The 27675-nt window shown below is 39.0% G+C and overlaps 1 protein-coding gene across 1 annotated transcript in view; it reads right to left on the reverse strand.

Annotated features, from left to right (window-relative positions):
* Nucleotides 1–947: 947 nt before the first annotated feature.
* LOC124722261 (glutaryl-CoA dehydrogenase, mitochondrial-like) overlaps nucleotides 948–27675 on the reverse strand; it is a 43540-nt gene continuing 16812 nt past the window's right edge. Inside the window, exons 3-6 of the mRNA XM_047247449.1 lie at nucleotides 25145–25374; nucleotides 16311–16471; nucleotides 16103–16225; nucleotides 948–1010 (exon numbers count right to left, since the gene is read on the reverse strand). Of these exons, the coding sequence (XP_047103405.1) occupies nucleotides 16161–16225; nucleotides 16311–16471; nucleotides 25145–25374 (456 nt within the window). The 3' untranslated portion in view covers nucleotides 948–1010; nucleotides 16103–16160. The remainder of the gene's footprint in view (nucleotides 1011–16102; nucleotides 16226–16310; nucleotides 16472–25144; nucleotides 25375–27675) is intronic.

The raw sequence follows: 27675 nt of genomic DNA on the forward strand, positions 1-27675 counted from the left end.
TTAACCATCATTTACAGCATCATCCACAAACAGCATTAACCATCCCTGCATTGACCAAACAAGTGCAACAGGCGTGTAACTCCACCCCACAAACTGACATCCGGTACCTGTACAACACAATGCATGCATGTTTGTATGCAACATTCTGGCTGTTATAGTGGTTACCAGCACTTCACATTTGCAATGGCTTATCTCACACTTACGTGAACCTGTGATCTTTCAATGTTAATATAAGTCTCTTAGTATCATAGTCATTTTACCAGAACAGTTTTTCTCTGTGACTGTTTCTCTAGAAAGCAAAACAGGCGTACACTATTATTGCATATAATACTGAGGTAAATGTTTAGAAATCACTCCTTTTCTCTTCTTCATATCTTTCAGGCAACTATTGCAATATTACCATATTGTCAACATGCATGTGTGGGCATTTTGACTGTTACCTCTTACACCAATCACAAAGTAACTACTGGTGTTACCTTTCATTTCTTAATGATGTAATTAACTGTGTGTGTCATGTTGATAAATATAAAACAAAACTAGGTCCCAGCTCTCTGGCAGAAACGTGGCATCTTTTTGACAATATTCAGACTTTCATTTCAACAGAGTCATATAATAATATAGAATAAAATTTTTAATATGATGTTTTTGGTATTGCACTTTATTGAGTAAAAATAAAAATTATTTATTAACAAATGCATCATGAAAGCATTTTTAGTTCATACAATACCACAGCAACTTTGGTGTACAGAAAATATCATAATCTGCAGTCTTCAGTATTAGATTCATAGTTACAGACTAGATGTTAATTACTTAAAGCTACAGGACACTCATTATTCCAAAACTTGTGCACAAATGTCTGTGTTGCATCTTCTGATACTATGCTCCATGTGTATTGCATACCTGTACACTGATTTTTAGACAGTATGGATTCTCACTGTAGTTTTTTCCATGTTGGAGGACGATCACAAACTTTCACCATTCATGACACAAATTGGCACTTTTGGTACAACCTAAAATAAAAGAGTATTTATCAAGAGTGTTTCCAAACTGCTTACATTTATATGCAGTACACTGACACTAATAAATTTTGTTCAAAATATTAGATATTTCATTGAGTTTGATCCTCCTAGTTGTGTCTCTAACAGAAATATGACTTTCAAATAATAAACTTTCTTCCAGACAATGTAACTGCCATATAAGAAACAATATTATATTATTAATACTGTGGAGAGGCCAGAAAAATGTGGTTCCAGAAGAGGGGCAGCAGCCTCTTTAGTAGTTGCAGGGAAACAGTCTGCATGATTGACTGATCTGTTACAATAATGTCAGACAATATGGCCTTGCTGTGCTGGTACTGTGAATAGCTGAAAGCAAGGGGGAAACTATAGCCATTACTTCTCCCAAGGACATGCAACTCTACCATATAGTTAAATGATGATGGGATCCTCTTGGGTAAAATATTCCGGAGGCAAAACAATTTCCCATTTGGATCTCTAGGTGGGGACTACTCAGGAGAATGTCATCATTAGGAAAAACAAAACTGGCATTCTACGGATTGGAGCATGCAGTGTTAGATCCCTCAACTGGGTAGGTAGATTATAAAATTTTAAAAAAAGGAAATGCTTAGGTTGAAGTTAGATGGGATGGGGATTAGTGAAGTTTGGTAGCAGGATAAAGAGAACTTCTGGTCAGGTGAGTACACTGTCATCAATAAAAAATCAAATAGGGATAATGCAGGTGTAGGTCTAATAATGAATAAGAAAATATGAGGGTTGCCCAGAAAGTAGTGCACCACATTTTTTTCTTCAACAATCCTTTATTGAAGATAACAAGAATTACACACATGAAAGAATGGTGTTTCATCTACATACCCTATTTTTCCACGTAATCTCCATCCCATCCTATGGCCTTCCTCAAGCGCGAAACAAGGGCGTGTATGCCCTGTCAGTACCAATCCGGGTCCTGGTGGTGGAGCCAATGCTTCACTGTGTGAATCACCTCCTCATCAGCAAAATGTCTTCACGAATGGCATTCTTTAATGGCCCAAACAAGTGGAAGTCCAAGGGGGCTAGGCTAGGTGTGTCAGGTGTGACAGACACTGCTGCAAATAATGGAGCTCCACCAAATCACCTTCTGACGACCTCACCCTCCATGCCCAGCAACTAACTGTACTTCTGTTGACAGCATATGCTCCATAGACTGTGCACAAGCATTTGTGAATATTCACCACAGTTTCTTTCTCTGCAGTGAGAAATTCAATGATGGCATGTTGCTGTAACATGCATCTCCTACAGATGCCATTTTGAAACTGTCCTGCGGCTACACTATCTGTCAGAAGTGACAGAATCTTGACGCGCTCTCTCTCTCAGGAGACTTCAAATAATACATATGGAATATTCTGCATTTGTAGCATTGTTTTTGGCTGAGAAAAAAAAATTGGTGCTTTATTTTCTGGGCGACCCTCATAGCAATGTGGGTAAGCTACTATGCGCAGCACAGTGAACACATTATTATACACAGGATAGGCATAAAGCCAACACCCACAACAATAGTACAAGTTCATATGCGAACTGGCTCTGCCGATAATGAGGAGGGTGAAACAATGTATGATCAGACAGAATAAATTATTCAGACACTTATGGGAGAGAAAAATTTAATTGTGATGGGTGACTGGAATTCAGCAGTAGGTAGAGGAAGAGAAGGGAAAATAGTAGGAAAATATGGACTGGGGGAAAGGAACAAAAAAGTAATCTGTGTGGTAAAATTTTGCTCAGAGCATATTTTAATCATCATCAATACTTGGCTCAAGAATCAACAATCATGGAAGACACCTGAGATAATGGGAAGTTTCAGATGATTACATAACAGCAAGACAGAGATTTTTGGAACCAGATTTTAAACTGTAAGACATTTGCAGAGCAGCTGTGGACTCTGACCATAACTTATCGGTCATGAACTGTGGATAAAACAGAAGAATAGATTGCAAGAACAATGGAAATGAACACGGTAGAAGACAAATTGATAGCTTGAGAGATGAAATAGTGAAGGCAGCAGAGGATCTAATAGGTAAAAAGACCAGGCCTGCAGAAATCCTTGGACATCACAGGAGATACTAAATTTAACTCATGAAAGAAGAAAATATAAAAATTCAACAAATGAAGTGCCAAAAGAGAATACAAATGTCTAAAACATGCAATTCACAAAAGTACAAAATGGCTAAGCAGAATGATAGAGGAAAAACGTAAGTCTATAGAAGCATGTATAACTAGGGGGAAGATAGGTACCACCCACAGAAAAATTAAAGAGGCCTTTGAAGAAAAGAAAACTAGCTGTATGGCTATCAAGAGATCAGATAGCAATCCAGTACCAAGCAAAGAACAGAAAGGTAGAAGGAGTATATAGAGGGTCTGTCCATGAGAGATGTACTTGAGGGCAATGTTATAGATATCAAAGAAGACGTGGACGAAGATGAGATGGAAGATATGACACTGTCAGAAGAATTTGACAGAGCACCAAAAGACCTAAGGAGTTGACAACGTTCTGTCATAACTACTAATAGCATTGGGAGAACCAGCCATTACAAAGCCCTTCCATCTGGTTTGCAAGATGTACGAGACAGGCAAAATACCCTCAGACTTCAAATAATAAATCTAATTCCACAGAAAGCAGGTGCAGACAGGTGTGAATATTACTGAACTATCAGTTTAATAAGTCATGGTTGCAAAATACTAACATGAATTATTTACATAAGAATGAAAAAAAACTGGTAGAAGCTGACCTCGGAGAAGATAGGTTTGGGTTTTGGAAAACATTGGAACATGTGAGGCAATATTGACCCAACAACCTATCTTAGGTCTTGTAAATAGGTTGAGGAAACGGAAACCCATGTTTACAGCTTGTGTAAATTCAGAGAAGGCTTTTGACAATGTTGACTGGAACACACTCTTTGACATTCTGAAGGTGACAGGAGTAAACTAAAGGGAGTGAAGGATTATATGGAACTTATACAGATATCTCAGTTATAATAGACCAAGGGCATGAAAGGGAAGCAGTGGTTGAGAAAGGAGTGAGACATTGAGAAAGGAGTGAGACAGGGTTGTAGCATATCCACAATGTTACTCAATGAAACTTTTATTTTAGCAATTGCTGGGGCGGGAGCTGCAGTCACTGAATGTGCTGCACTCTAGGTGACTGTTATTCTATGAATACTTACCTCTCTTGTGCACAGAAAATAATGGTGTTTCTTCAAACCACAGTAAATACTCACTTGCAGAAAAAACAACTGTTTAAAATTTACCACTGCATATATCTTCAAAGGAAAAGGAACCAATAATGAAACGTTCTCTGAATGTGCACCACACCTTTTCACTGCTAATACAAAGGTATTTCCACAATTAATCAAGCTATATGTATACACATTTCAATTACTTGAAAAGTGTATCTCATCTGCCTGCATGACATTTGTTTGATTGGTTGATTGATTTGGGGGAGGGAACAAACAGCGACGTCATCAGTCCCATGCATGACATTTATGTCCATCCATATTATTTTCCATTTGTTGTGTGTTGGCCTGATGCAGCTAAGTTTATTGCAGGTCACTCTAAACAGTATGTATTGTCAAAGTTTTTCATCATCGTTATCACTGAGAAACATGGCACCACACCCTCTCAGCTACTGTTCAAAAACAGTATGAACAATAATGGAAATTCATAAACTGTGAGTTACCTTATTACGTTATGGTATGGGAAGATTTCAACTTACTAACTATAGGCTGGAAAACTCTATAATGATTATGGCAAGCAATAACAACAGGGATTTGTGTGATATTGTTATGAATCCTTATCGAAAATTTACCTTGAACAATTAGTAAGGGAAGTGACTTATAAGGGGAAATGTCTTAAATCTAGTTACAAATTGGTCATAACATTTTAATTTAGTTAACATAAAGCAGAGAATCAAAGCTGATATAGCAGTTATAGCATCACCACCATGAGTGTTATTAGATAGGTTAAGAAAGGCAGATAGATATTTCTCATTAATAAATGTGACAAGAAACAGATTTCAGATTATCTGAGCAGACAACATGAAACATTAATCATTCTGCTGTTAGCTGCCCTAAATGGTTGGTATTCCACAATTTTCACTCTTATAAACGACATAAATTGATGTTACAGTATTCATCTGTGGCATGCTAGTGTAGAATATGTGACAAATTCAGCTAAGTAAAAAGACCCAAACATTGCACATGTTAATTTAAATATGTAAACTAACTTTCAGTTTTTCCATGGTGTGAGACCACGTCATGTGTCAGGTAAAACTGATGCAGAATTCTAGAAATATTTTATTGTTTGTATTAAGGCTTGTGTGTATCATAATATATTGTGTATCTTCAAACATCTGTGAGTGCTGCAAAAGATCTGTACTACAATGTCAATTGCAAACTACATTCTGGCAGCAGAACCCATCATTTAGACAACCACTGCCTCCTGATTTCAGTTGGTACACGTGTGATAAATGATACATTTTTCAGAATTTTTGGAAGCTCTGAGTACTGTGTGTAACATATTTGACAATAAATCAATGGTTTTGAGCTATAGTTGTGTACTCTGCAAACTTTAGCAGCAATATATTTTTGGAAAATCATTTCCCCACATGAATCTGTTAATGAAGATGATTTCAACAGAAGTTTGAGACAAAGTAATCTTCAACAATTCACTGATATTTAACAAAAGCCACTTTCTTGGGTGTTGAAACTTCATATCTTAAAAAGGAACTTGGAGGCCTTGTAGGGTAATAAATCACGAAACTAAAAAATCCAAGATTAGTTTAAAGTTACTTGTTTATTGTTCAACAAAAACAATCAGTTTTTGAAAAAATAATTTAAATTTAATTGGATAAATAAAAAAAATCTACTCACCAAGAGGTGGCAGAACACACACATAAAAGAAAATTGTAATTAAGCAAGCTTTTAGAACCAGTGGCTCCTTCTTCGAGCAGAAGGATTGAAGGGGAAGAAAGAGGGGTGAAGGAAAAGGACTGGAGAGGTCTAGGAAAAGGGGTAGATTTTGGGAAAGTCACCCAGAACCGCAGATCAGGGGAGACTTACCGCACAAGATGAGAAGGAAAGACTGATTGTTGGGGACTGCATCAGATGATATTTGAAAACCTGAGACCTTAAAGGTGGAACACAGGGTAATATGCAAGACAGAGATTACTGCTTACACATCATGCATGAGTTAATAAGAGCAAAAAGATAAGTACATTGTATGTAACAGATGTGGGAGGGGGTGGTGAAAAATAGATAGGTAAGACAATGAAAGATGTAGAAAACTAAAGTGGAGTGAAGAGAAGAGTAGTTACTGTGAAGAAATGCTGGGATGGAAGAAGTTAACATATATTAAGGCCAGATGGTTCGCGAGAACCAAGGACATGTTGTAGTGCTAGTTCCCACTTGCAGAGTTCTGAGAAACTGGTGTCTGGGGAAAGAGTACAGATGGCATGTGTGGTTATCATGTTGTAGAGCATGCTCTGCAACAGGATATTGCATGCTCCCAATATACACCCTCTGCCTATGCCCATTCATCCTAATTGATAATCTGGTGGTTGTCATGCAGATATAAAAGGCCAAACGGTGTTTACATACCAGCTGGTACAAGACATGTCATTTCACAGGTGGCTCTCCCTTTGATAGTATATCTTTTGCCAGTTACAGGGCTGCTATAGGTGGTGGTAGGAGGGTGCATATGGCAAGTCTTGCAGTGAGGACGGTCACTGGGCTAGGAGCCATAGGGTAGGGAGATGGGTGCAGACGGAGCACAGGACCCGACAAGAATATTGCAGAGATTGGGAGGGCAACAAAAAGCTGTTCTAGATGTGATGGGTACAATTTCAGACAGAATGAATCTAATTTCATGGTATGTTTTTAGGAAGTCATGGCCCTGTTGAAGTAGCTGATTACACATTAAAGACCAGGATAATACTGAGTCACCAGTGGTGTGCTTCAAAGCTGTTTTTACAGTGATCAGCAATACCAGGATTGGATGGGATGGCCCAGGAAATATGCTTTTGAACTTGGCTGGTGGAGTAATTAAGTGCAGTGAAGGCTGAGGTGAAATTCTTGGTGTATTGCTCTAAAGAGTTTGCATCTGAACAAATACATTTGTCTCAAATGTCAAAGCTGTATGGGAGGGAACATTTGACATGTCAAGGCAAACGTATTTGTTCAGATGTAGACTCTTTACAGCAATACACCACCAGTCTCACCTCAGCCTTCACTGCACGTAATTACTTCACCAGCCTAGTTCAAAAGCAGATTTCCCGGGCCATCAAATCCAATCCTGGTACTGCTGATCCCTCCAAAAAAACAGCTTCAGAACACAACACTGGTGACTCAGTTTTGTCCTGGACTGGAATGCATAAATCAGTTACTTCGACAGGTCAATGACTTCCTAAAATCATGCCCTGAAATGAGATGCATTCTGTCTGAAATTTTTCCCACCACATCTAGAACAGCTTTTCGTCACCCCCCCTCCCCTCCCCCCCTCCCCTCCCCACCCCTCCCCTCCCCTCCCCTCCCCTACCCTCCCTCCCCCCCCCCCCAATCTCCACAATATTCTTGTCAGACACTATGCTCCTTCTGCACCCATCTCCCTACCCAATGGCTCTTACCCCTGTGACCATCCCTGCTGCAAGACTTGCCCTATGCACCCTCCTACCACCAACTATAGCAGCCTTGTAACTGGCAAACATATACTATCAAAGGGAGAGCCACCTGTGAAACAACACGTCATGTACCAGCTGTCATGTAAACACTGTTCGACCTTTTACATCAGCTTGAAGACCACCAAATTATCAATTAGGATGAATGGACAAAGGCAGAGGGTGTATACATGAAACATGCAGGCTCTACAACGTGACTATCGCGATCTCGGTGTCTGTTTCACCAAACATGCCATCTGGATTCTTCCTCAGACACTAATTTCTCAGAACTCCGCAGGTGGGAACTAGCACTACAACATGTCCTTGGTTCTCACCACCCACCTGGCCTTAATTTATGTTAACTTCTTCCACCTCAGCATCTCTTCACAGTAACTACGCTCTGTGTGCTCTCTGGTTTTCAAATCTCATCCAATGCAGTCCTCAATAATCAGTCTATCCTTCTCGTCCCGTGTGGTGAGTCTCCCCCAACCTGCGGTTCTGGGTGACTTTCCCAAAGTCTACCCCTTTTCCTAGACCTCTCCAGTCCTTTTCACTCACCCCTCTTCCTTCCCCTTCAACCCTTCTGCCTGAAGAAGGAGCCACTGACTCTGAAAGCTTGCCTAATTACAACATTCTTTTATGTGTGTGTTCTGCCACTGCTTGGTGAGTAGATGTTTTATCTAGCCAATTAAATTACTGTTTGTTGTTCAGATAAACATCGCACCACCCACATGCAGCCCCACTGTGAATGCTGCTCTCAGGCACTGGGTGGACTACTTGGTGTTTGCAAGTAATTGGAAATTGTCCAGACTGCTATCAAGCATTTGAAAGCCGGTGTGAATGGATGGTTGGGTAGACTTCTGTCAAAGGAGCGTGAACTACTATCCTCTCCCACGGGTACTGTTCCTTCTCCAGGAAATACAAGATGTCGACAACTAGACTTTGAGTGGTGAGTCAATGGTTGGTCCAGAGGAAGGCTAGGACTGGGAAGAACTTCAAAGTTCTACACTTATCACTTTTACCAACAGGTTTAAGGTGCTGTCTCCCACTGGAATGATAACTGTTGGGGCAGTAGGACTAAAAAAAAAACATTGTTCATTGTTCATTGGTAGCATAGTAGGATAATGCAGTCAATCTACACAGGAAACTGCTTAAAAACACTTCCACATTCCATTTCAAGTGTATGGGGCCCATAAGAATTAGTACTGACATGTATATTGAATGTAAACAAGTAAAAGTAGTATGAATGGTCACAGGTTTGTTTGACTCACAGGAATGCTGAAAACCTTAAACTGGCACACACTTGAATATAGATGCCATCTGTTACTGGTAGTGGTGCATACACATCTTGCTGCCAGCCACAAGCACTAGTCATTTTTTTAATAGAATAATTCTTAGTCTCGCAGCCCAACCGAGATGATGCAGCTGTGCCAAATGAGGACACCACATGGCCTTGTCAACAGAGGTTATTAGTCGAGGCCACTGCAGGACAGCAGTTTTGCACACTACATCTCTCCACAGACTTATGGAGGCATGACACCACTGGCCACTCATGTACATCCCCGGCAGCACAGCCAACTCCTGCCCAGGGGGCAGGAGGTTTCTTCCCATGCACACCAGCCACTGCCAGACGGGGGGTCTAGTGTGGTGGGCACCCCTGCTGTGATGTCAGCAGATGGTACTTGGGGCCACAGAAGCCATAGCAGCATAAAATTTGCACAATGATGGTGCAGGGTCCATGCAACCAGCTTATGTAACAAGGTCACTGGCACGATGTAGTGCCGCACCGGCAACAAGGGTTGTGCGGGCAGACAGCCAAGCAGAATTCGGCAGCCAGCTGGACACTGACCCTATGCATCAAGCAGTTCAGATGTGTCAATAAAAGAACTTGTTACATTTGCAGCTGCCGTCCTCTGCCATCTGGGCTCGACCTCAGCTCCACCACCCATTTGCAGCATCCTGGCTTCTAGTCACCGCACCCTGCACCACGAGCACTGTACCTTAATCAGTCCCACAATCAGCAATTATTTTGTCAACACAACAGTGAAAAGATCTGTGCTCAGCTGTGAAAATAAACGTGTATGAACTTCCTTGTGTAGTCAGTCAGTGATAGGTGTAAATATCGATAAGTGAGACATGATTGTTGAACCTGTTAGAGCGCTATCGATGAGTTATCCTGCCACTGTTAAAAGTCCATTATATTCGCTAACTAACTTGGCCAACTAGTGTTATTATCTGGAGAGAAAGTGGACTGATTAGATGAGTATTACTAATGAAATTATTTTTATAAACTGCTGATACTACGAAAAAGTGTGAGAACTGGTCATCAGTTGCGTGCAACTTAATCTGAATAAATAAGGAAGAGTATCAAAATTAAATCAATGGTGTTACATTCGTCCCTGAACTGTGAGAACACCAACTAATACAATTTCAGGATCTGAGACTAAATTATTCATGCACCACTGAGGACTTGCAGCGACACTGCCAGATTGGTACCTTAGTAAGGTGGACTTTATTATTATTATTATTATTATTATTATTATTATTATTACTATTACTACTACTACTACTACTACTACTACTACTACTACTACTACTATTTTTATACGCAAACTATCAATGAACTGAAGTGACATGTAAAGGAAACGGGTCAATGCTGACACATCAAGAGTCCCAGAATCACTCCTCATCAATACGTACTTGTCAGAAGTACAAACAATGGCTTTATTGTGTTCAGGTGTGTCTTTATTGTTTCTAGATTGTTTTTGTTGTGAAAAACTGTAGACAATCATTTCATTTCACACTGACTTTATAATCTGCAGAATATACCAGCCACAAACAAGAAATGCATGATAATATTCTTCAAATTACATAGACGTACACGACTGCTGCATTTGTCTCCCTGTCTGGAGTGCGGAGATTCCTGTGCCTACATGGGGCAGCCTGTGTGCACAAATCAGAAGCCCGTGTGACTCTGCGAAGTTGCATTCACCCCCTCACCTCTCCGTTCAATGGCTACATGCACCTATAGTGCGCGTCATTTATGTTGGCGGCCATGTTTAGGTTCGTTCTGCGCATCTGACATCACAAAACACAATCAGCCAATGAACAGAGAACGACGTTGCCAGATCTCGACTGCAGTGCAGAGCATGGATGAGTGGTTTCAGTTTTAGAAACGTTCAGTCATAAATAAAGTAAAAGAACAAAATCAATGTCTTGATAGCAGACTTTCATTTATAGAAAGTTTGGGAAAAACATTCTTTATACCAATTGCTTCATATTCTATTAATTAATTAAACCTAACAAGTAATAAGACTCCTAATTCAGGCGATAGCAAGGAAAGGTGTTTGTATCAATCTCACTAACCGCTTTTTCGCAATAAAGAACGGCGGTAAGTGTTTATTTCCTATTTTACTTCGACGAAGCGTCAGTAATTCATAGTCATACCAACAGTGTTTGTCAGTATTTTGCATGACGTGTTAGACTCCTCATGTAGTTACATTGTAAGATGAGCTGCGTTAGCGTAATGGTTAAGGTGTTGGGCTACTAAGCAGAAGGTTGTAACGGTTAAGATGTTGGGCTACTAAGCAAAAGGTTGTAACGGTTAAGGTGTTGGGCTACTAAGCAAAAGGTTATGAGTTCAAACCTTGTGCGGTGCTTAATATTTTCTTTATTTAAAAACAATATCGCAGTGTCTTACTTCACGAATTTTATTCGTTTGAATGCAATTTTTTGAAATTTCTAGTGCTTTGTCTCTTCATTAACCCTTTCGCTGCTGCAGACATGTGCTCCTCGAATTCCATGCTGTGCATGATTTTGTCATCACTGGACTGCTAGCCTGTGTAGACACATGGTGTTCCCACTGCTTTGACACACTTATCATTCGATTTCACAAAAACTATTTGGCCCAAAAATTAGATTTTTACACATCTTCTTGACTGATATCTTCCCCTCATAAATGACTTAATTTTGTTTCGATGTTCAACACAGTTATTGTGCAGCATTAAATGTAGTAAACCATTGCACGAAATTTTGAAGAGTTTGCAGAGGTAAAAGTCCATAGAGTATACTTTCTGTATGGTCGATTTTAGTTGCCACAATGTTGAGATTGAAATGTGGACAAGATACCTAAATTTCATATAAAATTTACTGTATAACAATATCTCATTTAATTTAAGTACCACATAGGTGTCATATGTAATATTGAGAAATATTCGATCTTTCGCGACTGTAACAAAAGTTTTATTTACACTGGGCAAGTTTGGCTTTATTTTAAAGCACTTCAATCAACAAAAGGTATGACACATACACAATGGTACTCATGTTCTCTTTCTTGTTTTTGTTCCACAGTTGCAGTTTTACCAATGGTACTGAAATATATTCCTCTTCTGCAACTGTAATAAGCGACTTATTTAGACCAGACGCATTTCTCTCTTTTGAAGCATCTTCAGAGGACAGTATTTTTTCTCCTCCATTGCCAAGTCACCTTTCATAGTTTTGTGCTGCGGTAACACAATATTCAATGTTTGTGTCGGCTGATCAGTGTTTTAGCAAATAAATGCTGTTTGTGTGTGCCACACACAAAAATTATATTTGACATAGCTCAGAACACTTCACTGATAGATGGAGTCCTAATGTTTTTGTAAGTCCACAGTTTTGTATAATGTATTTTGTCTACTTCCTTTTGATCGCTTGAAGTACTTTTAAATAAAGCCAAACATGCCCAGTGTAAATAAAACTTTTGTTAGTCACGAAAGATGGAATATTTCTCATTATTACATACGACACCTATGTGGTACTTAAATTAAATGAGATATTGTTATACAGTAAATTTTACATGAAATTTAGGTATCTTGTCCACATTTCATTCTCAACGTTGTGGCAACTAAAATCAACCATACGGAAAGTATACTCTATGGACTTTTACCTCTGCAAACTCTTCAAAAATTTCGTGCAATGGTTTACTATATTTAATGCTGCATAATAACTGCGTTGAACATCAAAACAAAATTAATTCATTTATGGGGGGAAGGTATCAGTCAAGAAGATGTGTAAAAATCTAATTTTTGGGCCAAATAGTTTTTGTGAAATCGAATGATAAGTGTGTCAAAGCAGTCAGAACACCATGTGTCTGCACAGGCGAGCAGTGCAGTGACAAACGCGCACAGCGCGGAATGCAGGGAGCACGTCTTTGTATCAGCGAAAGGGTTAATGCGGCCGTGGTAGCTTTACTTCATGAACTGCGCGCTCGCCCCTAAATGTAAGCTTAGGAACTATTCTATCCTATGGCACTGCTTCTCTTGGTGCGTGCATCGTGTGCAACTGGCAATGCAGCAATCTCCCGCATCTGGGCGGGCATGCGCGAGCCGCCAAGATAAAAGAATTGAACTATCGTGCACACATAAAGTTACACAGATGTAAACACACCTTTACAAGCAGGTTAGTTTACATGCATCTAGCAGTAGTTTTGTCAGAGAAAGTTGTTGTTGCATCAAAAGAAAACTTCACCTGATAAAACAATAAATTATGAGACAGAATTTCTTCCCAGTGCCTATTTTCTGGGGGCAAAACTGTTAGTACGGCCAAAACATATAAAATTATACAAAAATACTCTAGCTTTCAAAACTATCTGCTGCTACTGCTGCTGGTGTGTGTGTGTGTTTTGTATGTTCCACATCTTCTCCTAAACCAGTGGACCAATTTCAACCAAACATGATATACATATCCATTACTGTCAAGCAACAATTGCTGAGGGGTAAGAACCACCTACCCACCACAGTTCAGGACATATGACTTCATTAACACTGAGATGCATGAAAAACTGCTACATTGTGCATGACATTTACATTTTTTACTCCTTTGCTACTAACTCTATTCACAACACATTTTGCAGACACTATCCACAAAAGCTGCTGAATGTAACTATAAAATTATATCATTGTATGATGTACAGATCAGGAGAAACTTTTGCATCATGCATGACATTTAAATAAACTTGTTCTTAAGTACTAAAACACTCCTAGTCAAGTCAACTTAAGGTAATCCCTTACACCTGCTTGTGCTTTTGGCATGTTTGAACTGTGAAGCACAAACGGCATTAGACGAAAACTATAGCTGCCTACAGAGATATGGAGAGGCATTGCCATAGTGATGTTCACAAAACTGCACATCTCACACCAAGTATACTGCTCAAATACATACAAGGTTTCATTTCTAATAGAAAATTGGCAAAATTAATATCCACGCAATGCTGGGTTTGTCAGCTAGTAAGTCTATAAAAATCAGCAGCAGGGTGCAGTGCTGTTTATGAAAGAAGACAGTATATTGAACATTTCAGAAACAGAAGTCAGTGTTTCCAGTAAATGTTCAGTATTTATGAGAAATAACATGTTCTTACGTAGTACTTGAAAGTCAGTAATAAAAGTTAGTGTGATCTTATAATCTTTTAAATGAACAGATGCATCACCCATGGGGCAAGTGAACAGCAGATCTATTTCCTAATTCTTGTCAGTAAACTTTTACTTGTGTTTTCTCTTTGTATCAAACTGATGTTAGACATATGATTTATCTATGGATAAACAATAAACTAAATAATTGTGGCTTCATACTTCTACAAACATTATTCATTGTATAGGAATCATAGCCAGAGTTAGGAAATTGTATGTCCTGTTTTCCTCATTATACACTCCTGGAAATTGAAATAAGAACACCGTGAATTCATTGTCCCAGGAAGGGGAAACTTTATTGACACATTCCTGGGGTCAGATACATCACATGATCACACTGACAGAACCACAGGCACATAGACACAGGCAACAGAGCATGCACAATGTCGGCACTAGTACAGTGTATATCCACCTTTCGCAGCAATGCAGGCTGCTATTCTCCCATGGAGACGATCATAGAGATGCTGGATGTAGTCCTGTGGAACGGCTTGCCATGTCATTTCCACCTGGCGCCTCAGTTGGACCAGCGTTCGTGCTGGACGTGCAGACCGCGTGAGACGACGCTTCATCCAGTCCCAAACATGCTCAATGGGGGACAGATCCGGAGATCTTGCTGGCCAGGGTAGTTGACTTACACCTTCTAGAGCACGTTGGGTGGCACAGGATATATGCGGACGTGCATTGTCCTGTTGGAACAGCAAGTTCCCTTGCCGGTCTAGGGATGGTAGAACGATGGGTTCGTTGACGGTTTGGGTGTACCGTGCACTATTCAGTGTCCCCTCGACGATCACCAGTGGTGTAAGGCCAGTGTAGGAGATCGCTCCCCACACCATGATGCCGGGTGTTGGCCCTGTGTGCCTCGGTCGTATGCAGTCCTGATTGTGGCGCTCACCTGCACGGCGCCAGACACGCATACAACCATCATTGGCACCAAGGCAGAAGCGACTCTCATCGCTGAAGACGACACGTCTCCATTCGTCCCTCCATTCACGCCTGTCACGACACCACTGGAGGCGGGCTGCACGATGTTGGGGCGTGAGCGGAAGACGGCCTAACGGTGTGCGGGACCGTAGCCCAGCTTCATGGAGACGGTTCCGAATGGTCCTCGGCGATACCCCAGGAGCAACAGTGTCCCTAATTTCCTGGGAAGTGGCGGTGCGGTCCCCTACGGCACTGCGTAGGTTCCTACAGTCTTGGCGTGCATCCATGCGTCGCTGCGGTCCGGTCCCAGGTCGACGGGCACGTGCACCTTCCGCCGACCACTGGCGACAACATCGATGTACTGTGGAGACCTCACGCCCCACGTGTTGAGCAATTCGGCGGTACGTCCACCCGGCCTCCCGCATGCCCACTATACGCCCTCACTCAAAGTCCGTCAACTGCACATACGGTTCACGTCCACGCTGTCGCGGCATGCTACCAGTGTTAAAGACTGCGATGGAGCTCCGTATGCCACGGCAAACTGGCTGACACTGACGGCGGCGGTGCACAAATGCTGCGCAGCTAGCGCCATTCGACGGCCAACACCGCGGTTCCTGGTGTGTCCGCTGTGCCGTGCGTGTGATCATTGCTTGTACAGCCCTCTCGCAGTGTCCGGAACAAGTATGGTGGGTCTGACACACCGGTGTCCATGTGTTCTTTTTTCCATTTCCAGGAGTGTATTTTCCCCACACAGTCAAACATCAGTTCAGTGTCAGTTATTATTAATAAATTTTATGGACAGAAAACTAGAACTTACAGTGTTGACATAAAATTTACACTTCATATTGCAGGTAAGTGTGGCTTGGTGGTAAAGTGCAATCTTTGGATTGGTGACTGATTTACTTTTTCTATTCCAGGTAAACTTTGAGTAAAACACACTGGATATTCTCATTCAGAATACAGCAATAAATAAATAAATATGTACAGTATTATTTACATATTTTAGAATCACAGTGAATAAGTATTGTCACACATACCTCAGAAAATACAGCAATGCATAAATATTCAGTAGCAACACAATATTTAGTCCAGTTTTTAGCTAAATGCTTGTATTCCAGTTATAGCTCTCCCAAGAATGAGAGCATGGATATCGTGAGTACCTATAACAGATTGATCAAGTGCAGTTGTCCATTATTTGCATTCAGGAAACAAAGAGGAAAAAGACAGAAAAGTATATGACCTTACCTTCATATGTATTGACTGATTCCAGATTCAGAACATGTCTAATAATATGATATTCATCAGAAATGCCATTCCCACCCAACATGTCACGGGCAGTGCGTGCAATGTCCAAAGCTTTTCCACAGGAATTACATTTCAGTATTGATATCATTTCTGGAGTACACCTTAAAATAATATGTACAAAATGAAACTTTACTTATATGGAGAAAATGAAGATGGTTTAATATGTAAGTGAGAAAGTGAGGAATTTGTGTAAAATCTTGAGAACAGCTATTTTTATTATATTATTATGAAACACGCAATAACAAATGGCTTTTCATGTAAGACAACTTTTGTTGGTGAAACTGAAGCATATAATTAGGAGACCACTCTTGCATCACAACATCCAGTTTCATACTACACCTAGTCACCTAATAGATAGCTGCCTCATCTTGACATACAAGACAGCTGCACATTATCAGAACATGGAGTCTCCATGTCCCCAATGCATGGTTAATGACACCCCAGACCAATTCAACTGGGATTATGTGCAATCAGGACATCAAATATCCCTCAAACCACTGTAGCGTGATTTTGACCTGTTGGTATGGATTGTGTTTTCCTGGGAACGCCACATCTGGTAGGGAGACCATAAACTATGAAGGAGCATATGTGACTAATAAAAATACTGGCATATTCCACAGCTTTCATAACGCCTTCTATAACAACCGCAGGTCCCAACAAGGTCCATGTCACCTTTTCCGAACCTTCATCTGAGTTGCCACTCTGCTACTAGGAAATTCATATTTCAAACTCTAATATCTAATAGGTTACAATATAATTAGTTTGCTTTTGATAAATATTAGTGATATCAGAATATGAACATCCAATAACCTATGCTGCTTTTGCAGTAATCATTTCTAGCTTCTAAATTATCAAAATGTGACCTCTGTTGAAGTTGATCAGCAGTTTTCTGTAATCTCAGAATACGGAGTACACTGAATGACTTAGTTGCACTCTTGGCACCTGTCATGCCATGAGTACATTAATTTGAGATAGTTGCTGTGTAGGAAAGAGAGTGGTCCTGTTTTCAAAGTGAACACTTCGGCATGCCACATGACTGGCAGTCATCAAATTTTGTACTGGTCATTGGCATAACAGTTGAGAGCAGGATGTTAAAGATATGCAATATTAGCATATTTTATCAAGATCAGATCATGTGTATATGGCACGTGAGACACTCCATTTGAGGCTATGCAATTGATGGGCTTTTCATATGCCACTCTTTCAAGGGTGTTCCTGAGGACTTGCTTATAGGGAAAATAACTACCACCAATGTCATAAGTCATGAGAAATAACACAGTGATGAAAGAGATTGCCACTAGCTCCTTTAGTTAGTGCAGGTTGTAAGATTTAAGTGGTGGGCCACAGCCAGTTCAATGCAGAACAACAACAATGTCATTTTTTCCTCTGTCATTCCTTAGTTGCTTCAAATTTCATGGAGGTACGTTTCAAAACTGTAAGTCAATGAAAGTTAGATTGTTTATGCCATATACGTTTCACTTCTTTTATTCATGAAGCATCTTCAGTGGCCTGTAATACATTTTTCTTTTTATACATAAAATAAATGTATTATGTAATAATTACAATACGTTACTATGTTACATTTCGCCATGTCTTTCTCTTGTTTTTTAGATTACAAACAACTTTTATTACACAGATCTTGTGAGGTTCAATTATCATTTGATGTTACTTCCGATTTTCAGTATTGTTAGTCCATATGTGTGGTCCTGTAGCTGTGTTCGTTTGGTCCCCATGCTCCAGCTCGCCGATTTCTGGCAGTTTTTTCACCCACATTTATTACAACACATTACTTGCACTTTTCATTTTGTGATCAATATGTGCTTGTTTACAGTATGTGGTATTGCCAACTATCACCATGTGGTTTATCTTTTGTCTTTTATGTGTGGTTTCATATTTTTCATCTGTTTTGTGTGTGTGTATTTTGTTATGTGTAAATGTTACATTATTTGTGGGAGCAGTCTTCTTTTTCCTTAAGTGAATAAGTGTGTGTGTGTGTGTGTGTGTGTGTGTGTGTGTGTGTGAGTGAGAGAGAGAGAGAGAGAGAGAGAGAGAGAGAGAGAGATGGGGAGGGGGGGGGGGGAGAAAGAGTCATCAATTATTTACTCTGGTTAATGTTTCCGATTTATGTTTATTATTGTTTTAGTGGCTAACTTGATCAGAGAGTTATTGATTACATTAATTAGGTCATTAATTACTTTCTTTTTCATTGCATGGGCTCTTTGTATGTGAAAGTTTTCTCATAATGTCAGGAGTTTTTTGTTGTGACTGTTCACTCTTCTCACATAAAATTATTAGAGTGAACGATCACAACAAAACTCCTCATATTAGAAGAAAACTTCCACATGCAAAGAGCCCTTGCAATGAAAAGGAAAGTAATTAATGACCAAATCAACACAAGCAATAACTCTCTGATCATGTTAGCCACTAAAACAATAACAAACAGAAATCTGAAACATGACAAGAGTAAATAATTGATGGATCTCTCTCTCTCTCTCTCTCTCTCTCTCTCTCTCTCTCTCTCTCTACACACACACACACACACACACACACACACACACACACACACACACACACAATATTCACAAAACACACACTCTCACAATGAACAACAAATTTACATATAACACAACACACACACACACACACACACACACACACACACACACACACACACACAATAAATGAAAAATGATAAATGTGAGTGAACAAACACCAGAAATCGGCCAGCTGGAGTATGGGGACTGAATGAATACATCTCCAGAACCACATATGGACTAACAACACTGGAAATCATAACACCAAATGATAATTTAACATCACAAAATTTGTGATACAAACGTTGCTTCTAATCTATAAAACAAGAGAAAAACATGACAAAATGTTACATACTTACATTCTGCAACTACTACATAACACATTTATAAAAACTAAAACTTTGTGTTCTGCCTTATGACAGGTCTTGTCATGGAGGAAGCCTCATCAGAGAGGTCCACCCCACGAGCGTCTAGGGAAGTGATTCCAGTGGTGGTTTCCTTTTGCCTTCCACAGATGATGATGAAATGATAATGAGGACAACAAAACACCCAGTCCCTGGGCGGAGAAAATCTCCAACCCAGCCAGGAATTGAAACCGGGCCCCATGACATGACAGACCGCCATGCCGACTTCTCAGCCATCAGGGCGAACACACATTTATTATATGTAAAAAAAAGAAATATGTATAACATGCCACTGAAGATGCTTCACAGACAAAAGAAGCAAAAGGCATATGGAGATAAACACACTGCCTTTCATTTAGTTGCATAGATGGAACATACCTCCATGAACAACAATGATGATTGGTCAGCACCCACAATCATCCTCTCACTATAATGTGTAGAAGTCACCACTCTCACATGCTTATTGAACATCAAAGAGCATGGCTATTCATATCATCACTGGACACTGACAGTAAAGAAAGTTACCTGAACTGACGAGCTGCAGAACACACTGGTACACTCTTATGGCAGGGTACAATTACACCAAAAACCAGGTGAGCTGTTTTTCCAAAAGAACACCATTCAGGCCAGTAGCAGTGGTATAACCATATGGTGGACATGTACGTGGAATGAAATGTGGTTCCTGGTATGACTAACATTGTTCCTCACTGGTGAATGATACAACCACCTTCAGCCCAATCAGGTGCACACTAAATCTCTCACCTCCCTCTCCAGGTGACTTGTACCTTTAGAAAGACATTCCCTTATCTAGTTGCTCCCAAATTGGAACACTGCATGAAATGAGAAAGTTTTCTGGTCCTCCAGGTCACCTGACCTTAATCATATTGAGCACATATAGGACACCATATGTATGTTTCTTGGATCCATTTCTGGCCAATTTCTGTGTGTTGTGGTCAACAGTTGAGTAGTTACGGATCAGGGTGGCTATCTACACACACTGTTTCACACAGCCCGAGCAATGACATGTCACTGCTGTCATAAGGCCAAAACGTTTTGCTAGATGCTATTAGGTTATATTCCTCATTACTCCATAATACCTCTGGTATTATGACATCCCCCCTGGGTTATTAGGTGAGCTCAATCTTGACAGAAGGATGTTCATAATATTAATATTATAGGCAATCGGTGTGTGAGGAATTTTCTTAAGCTTGGTCTTCAGTTTTTCCCAATACCCACCCGTCATCCGTTTAAATTTGTTGAAATACTCCGAGACAGTCACTGTGTGAAATGTACTAACTTATCTCATGTTTAAAACAATTTTATTTTAATAGTAAAAATTGCACAATTTAAATGAGTTTGTTGTATATAAATCAATGTCTTGTAGGAATGAGTCATTTTACATCCCATCACAAATTATTTTGTGAATATTGTTATGGCATCAAAATTTATAAGTGTTTTTTTTTTTTTTTTTTTTTTTTTTTTAAATATGCGGATCTGATTTGGTAATTCTTACCCATCACCTTTAACACATTAGAATTACATAAATTCTTCTATAGAATAGAAGGACGTGTCAAGGAGAAACTTTCTCAGTTTGTCCTCAAATTCTGCTTTGCTGGCTGCCAGACATTTTATATGCCTCATTAAGTGATCAACAATTTTTGTTGCAGCATTACACCACCCTTTCTTTTGCTAAAGACAACCTTTATGGGGAGTATTGGATGTCATTTTTCTTTGTGGTATTGTAATTATGTACATCATAATGTACTGTAATGAACTGCAATGGATTATTTACAACAAACTTCATGAGGTAATAAATATACTGTGAAGCAGAAGTGAGGATGCCCAACTCCTTAAACAAATGTCTACAAGGTGATCATGGGTAAGCTACCACACATTATTCTTGTTGATAAATAATTAAACTTTAAGTGTTTCATGATACAACACTGGAAAATTCTTACTCTCATCAGTAAGTATGACAAGCACACTTTTAGGATCCATTTTAGAAGTTCTGGGCATGTTATTCATCTGCAAATGTGTCACATGACACACGAAAGTCATGTTTTTTTATCAGCAATCACATTAAAGGACTTCTTGAAGTTTTCAACCTCAGATGATTTTCACGAGTATTATACAGGGTGATTATAATTACAGTTAAACTTTCAAAACACTGTAGAAATAACACCACTAGTCAGAATGATGTCAAATTGCAATGGAAAATTATTGGAGAAGGGGAAAAACCTATGGCAGATGAAAAATATAGTATGAAAATTGATCAACAGATGGTGCTTCATGTGACAGAATAGGTAAATGAAAACACCTGTCATGCGCACGACACATTGAAGTTGGTATAAACACTCCAGGTACACGGCTTTTCCTCCTTTCGCATCTGCGATGTTCGCAATGACTGTCTCAATGCAGAATCACGCTCTGCTTGTGAAGCTGTATTACAAGAACGATGACTGTGCACACATCATTCTGTGGAAGTACTGGACACTGTAGGGTTTTAAAAAAGGTGTTGGTCCAATGACTGCCGTGGGTCTGGAGAAAATTATTCATAAATTCGAAAAGACGTGTTCTTTTGGTGAGCAACCTGATAGACAGAGGAAACAAATTGATTCGACGTCAGTGGAAGCAGTGGCCACAGCAGTGCAGGAGGAGACAAGTAGTGGTGTGCAAACGTGTAGTGCATGGAGAATTGCCTGAACATTGGACATACCCATGAGCATTGTGCGTAAAATCCTACAAAACACTCTTCTTTGCGACACATTCAAAATTACCCATGTGCACGAGTTGCTTCCTGTTGACCTGCCAGCAAGAGAGACCTTTGCTTGCATGGAAGTGGACAATGATTGGCCAGGGAAGATTTTGTGGAAAGATGAAGCCCACTTCCATCTGACAGGGTATGTCAATACACAGAGTTTTCGAATGTGGGCAAGAGAAAATCCACACGCAAATCAACCGATTCCATTTCATCCTGAAAAGGTCACTGAGTGGTGTGGGTTTACGGCATCATTTATCATAGGGCCATATTTTTTAGAAGAGACAGGTGCTTCTGCTAAGTGCTATGAGTGTCTCTTGCGCAATCTAGTTATTCTAGCTCTCCAAAAGCCTGGATGTGTGGATGGGATCATTTTTATGCAAGATGGCACACCTCTGAACATTGCAAATCCAGTTAAGCAGCTGCTGAAATGCCATTTCAGAATTGCTAGAATTATCAGCCGCCATTTTCTTACAGCCTGGCCATCCTGATCACCTGATCATAACCGTATGACTTCTGGCTGTCCGGCAGCCTGAAAGATGATGTGTTCAGTGTTCCGACTGCAAACTTCGCTGCATTGAAGGCACGCACTGCGCAACACATTCTGAATGTGATTCCGGAAACACTTCCATCAGTTGTGTAACATTCTGTTCCTCAATTTCAACTTGTTGCAGAAAATGGTGGACAGCATACTGAACATTTTTTGGACCAGTCACACAGAAATTAATAATGTGATCTGATTTTGATTGATGCTTTTTGTACGGTTTTTGGTCTCAGGACAATTAAAAACTGATGTAAGTGATGCTTTTTATGTGATTTTTGGCCTCAAGACAATTAAAAACCAATTTTTCCCATCCAATGTGATATGAACTTGCCGTGGTGGATGGGCTTACGTAACTAACAGTATCACACCTGTACACGCATGCAAACTGAGTAGTTAAGTTTGTTTAACGTCAAACGTACACCTTAGGCATTGTTGTATGATTCATTTGTCATTTGTAGTCGACCACTATTAAATTATAATGCTTACAGTGCCATATATTGCTACATATTGTAACTATTTATTTTCCGTCTGCCATATGTTTTCCCCCTTCTCTAATAACATTCCGTTACAATTTGACGTCATTCTGACTAGTGGTGTTACTTCTACAGTGGTTTGAAAGTTTAATTTTAATTATAATCATCCTATATTATATCTTGCGTGATTGCCCAATTTTGGCCTTGCAGGCCATTTTCAAGCATTGTAGGTGTTAATGTGTTGTGCAGTTACCCTGTTATTAAACAGTGCATACAGCCGATCTGAAAGCCAGCACATGACGTGCAAGTATGGCTGTGGTACCCCATGTGAACCAAATACGCAGTTACATCAATTAAATATCTAGGTGTAAAGTTGCAAAGCAATATCAAATGTAACAAGCACATGACATCAGTTGCAGGGAAGGCAAGTGGTCAAATTTGTTTTATTGCAAGAAGTCTTTTTAGTATGGCTCATCTCTAAAGGAGGCCACATACAGAATACTTCTTGAATACCACTAGAGTCTTTGAGACTCTACCAGGTAGGATTAGAGTACATCGAAGCAATTCAGAGGCACGTTGTTAGATTTGTTATTGATAGGTTCAATCATTATATGAGTATTATGGAAATCCTCTGAGAACTTGAATAGGAGTCCCTGGAGGAAAGACGACATATTTTTAGTGAAACACTATTGAGAAAGTTTAGAAAACCAGCATTTGCAATTGTCTGCTGAAGAATTTTACAGCACCCAATGTACATCTTGTGTAAGGAATATGAAGTAATCATAAGGTAAATTTGGGTTCATACACAAGCAATTAGACAGTCTTTTCCCCCTCACTCCATTTGCGAGTGGAACAAGGAAGAGAATGACTCGCTGCTGTGCAAGGTAACCTCTGCCAAGCACCATAAAGTGGCTTGTGGAGCATGTATGTAGATGTAGATGTCTACATCAATTTATGGAAGTAAAGGAAAACATAAATAACTTTGAGAGGATCTGAACTCTCCTCCATCAAATTTGTGTCCAGTTCCTGTAATTAGTACTCTTCCTTGGGAACTTTGCAGTGTAATAATGAACCTCAGAATATACTGTAACTAAGTACATGATTTCACAGTACTCTAATCAAATGAGTCATTTAGTTTACAAAGGACTTACTCAGTGAAAAATATAGTAACATGCTAGCCATTTATATGATCGTCCTTTAATTAATATTAAGCTATCTTTAATCTCTATTTTTCAACATACATTGATTTATACTTCACTATATGTGCAATGTCACATACACTTTACAGTCTTGTACATTCACAAATTTTTCAATTGTATACAAGCAAAATGGCACAGTGTAAGACACTCAACTCATTCGGTTCAAATCCCCACCTGGACATCCTGATTTAGGTTTCCCTTGATTTGTTTAAACAGTTTAAGGCAAATGCTGGGAAAGTACCTTGGAAAGGTACTTTTAAAAGGGCACAGCTGATTTCCTCTCCAACCTATTTCTAATGACCTCATCATTGACAATGTTAAGCTCTAATATTCCATCCTTTTCCTATGGAGATGGAGATGTCAAGCAGACATGATTTCAGTTTGCGTTTGAAGTTAATTATATTGTATATTAGATTTTTCACATACTTGGATAAGGGGTGAATTAATTTTGGGACTGCAAATCCACTGCTTTCTGCATCACACTAAGCCTGAGTGAGTTTTGTTACCAGGAATTTCTGAGTTGAAAGTGAACATCTTCATTCCCAAATGAATTACATAGCATTTCTTGTGTAACTTTGAAAATTATGACATAAAAGTAGTTACAAGTCAATGTGTCTTTATAGAGGCAGTTAATACCACAGGACAGAATTCTAGGATGAAAAATGTTATTTTTCTTTAATATACCTTATATTTTACCCTTATTTAAAAAAATTATTTTCAGTAATGAACAAGTTTGGATTATCTAAGTTTTTTTCAACATATTTCAAATTAAGCTTTGATTTGATTGAATATGTTGTTTTCTCTTTGTGATTAAAATCAGCAATATTACAAATTCTTATTCCTCAAAAATTAGTACACTTACAAATTCTTATCCTTCAGGCGACCCACATGAAGACATGCTTGAAGACCTATTGATATTTCTGTAAGCATATCTGCTAATTTCTTCTGAATGAGCTGGGTGGCTGCTAAAGGCCGTCCAAACTGGTGACGCTCTAGTGTATATCGACGTGCTTCTGCTAAGCAAAACTCTGCTGCACCCAGGGCTCCCCAACCAATACCATAACGAGCATTACTAAGACAGGTAAAAGGTCCCTGGGGAAAAAGGGCACAAAAAAAGAACCTTAAGTTACAACAGATCCAACACTTACAATAAAAATGTGAAATATGGAAGAGTTTATTTTGAATATAAATAGAACACACAGAAAAACTTTATCATCTTCACTTCAAACATCAGGCCTTTTTTAGTTTTGCCTGTTACAGTATGCATCAATTCCTCAGTATTCTTCGAGTTCATTATATCCACATTGTGTAAACTGTATGAACCAAATGAGTATTGATTATATAATCCAATGTGCCTCAACTAAGAATACATTTGCCATGTTTACCAAGATTCATCCACAAGATTACAAATCGTAGGGATGAGAGGTTTTTTTTTTTTTTTTTTTCTTTTAGGCTTTGAAGAATAAATTGGATCAGCCATCATAAATGAGTGTAATGAATACAACTTTAATCTACGTGACAATCTGATTGTTGATTTGGAAATTATGTAAATATCTGGAGATGTGTATTAAGGTCAGTGAGAACCTAGGGATGAGAGTTACTTTTTTCTTCTAGGCATTGAAGAATAAATCGGATCAGCCATCAGACATGAGTGTAATGGATACAACTTTAATCTGTGCGACAATCTGATTGTTGATTTGGGAATTATGTACATATCTGGAGATGAGAATCTAGATTATTCCATGATTGAACTTAGAACATCCAAAGTGATTGTGTCAACAATTTGCTTACAGTACTTCATGAAATCGGTGCTCAGCTGCAGGATGATTTGCCTCATAATGGGGAAGAAGAAGATAATTTGAAAAAGAGTAGCAACATAATTGTACAAATTTTCTCACTTTAGATGAAAGAGTAGTGTCTCAAACTACTTGTATTTTCTTAAAATTAGTAGAAATGGTCATACATATTGCAAATCTTTAACTGGCAATACAATTATAGAAAATAATTAGTTTTATTTCCTACAGATGAAATTATGCTGTTTTGATATCAGCCTGTAAAAGCAGACATAAGTTTGTATCTTTCAACTTTAAACCTGCCTATCTCCTACCACTTACTTTTCAAAATATTTTGGAAGACTATTTATGATCATATTTATTGACATGTTGCAATTCCTTTCTGATTCCTTCCCAATTTGGTTTCCATATAAGATACTTCACAGAGGATGCTATAATCATTTACAGGAATAAAATACTTTGTTAACAGTATCCTCTGAGAATCTTTTTGAATTTTTGGACCTCTTCCAGGTTAGACTTACAAAATTAATACAGCATGGGAAATCAGATAGTATAGACTCTTTCAGTGTTTTACCCTCAACCTATTCTTATCTTGATTTTTCATTAATGGCTTTCCAATGATGGTAAATAATCAGGCAGCAATGGTTGCCAATAAAATAGCTGTACAGATCAAGTATTACTACTACACAACACAAGCCACAAAAATGTCAAATTTGTTAATACTATTTTATAATAGTGAATGACACTGCAAGTCATTGAAATGAGATAAATGTGCTGGAAATTCAGAACATCCAACATGTAAGGTTCCTATGTAGCCAAACAGACAATTAAATTGGCAGCTTATTGATAACTAACTGAAGCAACAAAGTTTGCTCCAAAACTTATTTTCTGACAGTATGACAGACAAGTGATTCTGTTATATTCTTTGTGTATTTCTATCATCTGCACTAATGAAAAGAATTTACATTTCATAGGCTATAGTTAAACAGAAGAGGGAAGTTCCACGATTGTAATAGGCTTGTCTCTCTCACACACATGGCAAACATGAAAAAGCCAACACACATTACAAAAAGATTGGTAGAAAAGGACTCGCCAAAGGTGGATGTACCAGAATTAAATGATGCTAAATATACAATTATGTACCAGTTTCTGAGAAGACATAAGAAAGGAAAAGAAATACGCCTGATTGGCTGACTTTGAAGTAAAGATGCTGTAAATACAATAAATAGCTACAAACCCACAAATGAATCCATTTCAAAAATTTACAGTCACAATGTACTATCTTTGCATGACAAGACTATGAAATACACAGCTCTTGTTTTCTTTTTATTTACACATCAAGTTCCGTAGGACCAAATTGAGTACCAAATCTCCAAGGTCATGCAACATGTCAGAACATGAAATTACAACATACAAGTAATAACAGATAAAATAAAATGTATATGAACTCAAAAAAAGACAAGCCATAAGTTTGAGTAAGCACAATCAACAATATAACATAGGAATGAGCTTAATTTTTCAAGGAACTCCTCGACAGAATAGAAGGAGTAACACATGAGGACACTCTGCAGTTTCAATTTCAAAGTGCATAGATGACTGC

The sequence above is a fragment of the Schistocerca piceifrons genome, chromosome X, assembly GCF_021461385.2.
Source record: "Schistocerca piceifrons isolate TAMUIC-IGC-003096 chromosome X, iqSchPice1.1, whole genome shotgun sequence".
NCBI lineage: Eukaryota > Metazoa > Arthropoda > Insecta > Orthoptera > Acrididae > Schistocerca > Schistocerca piceifrons.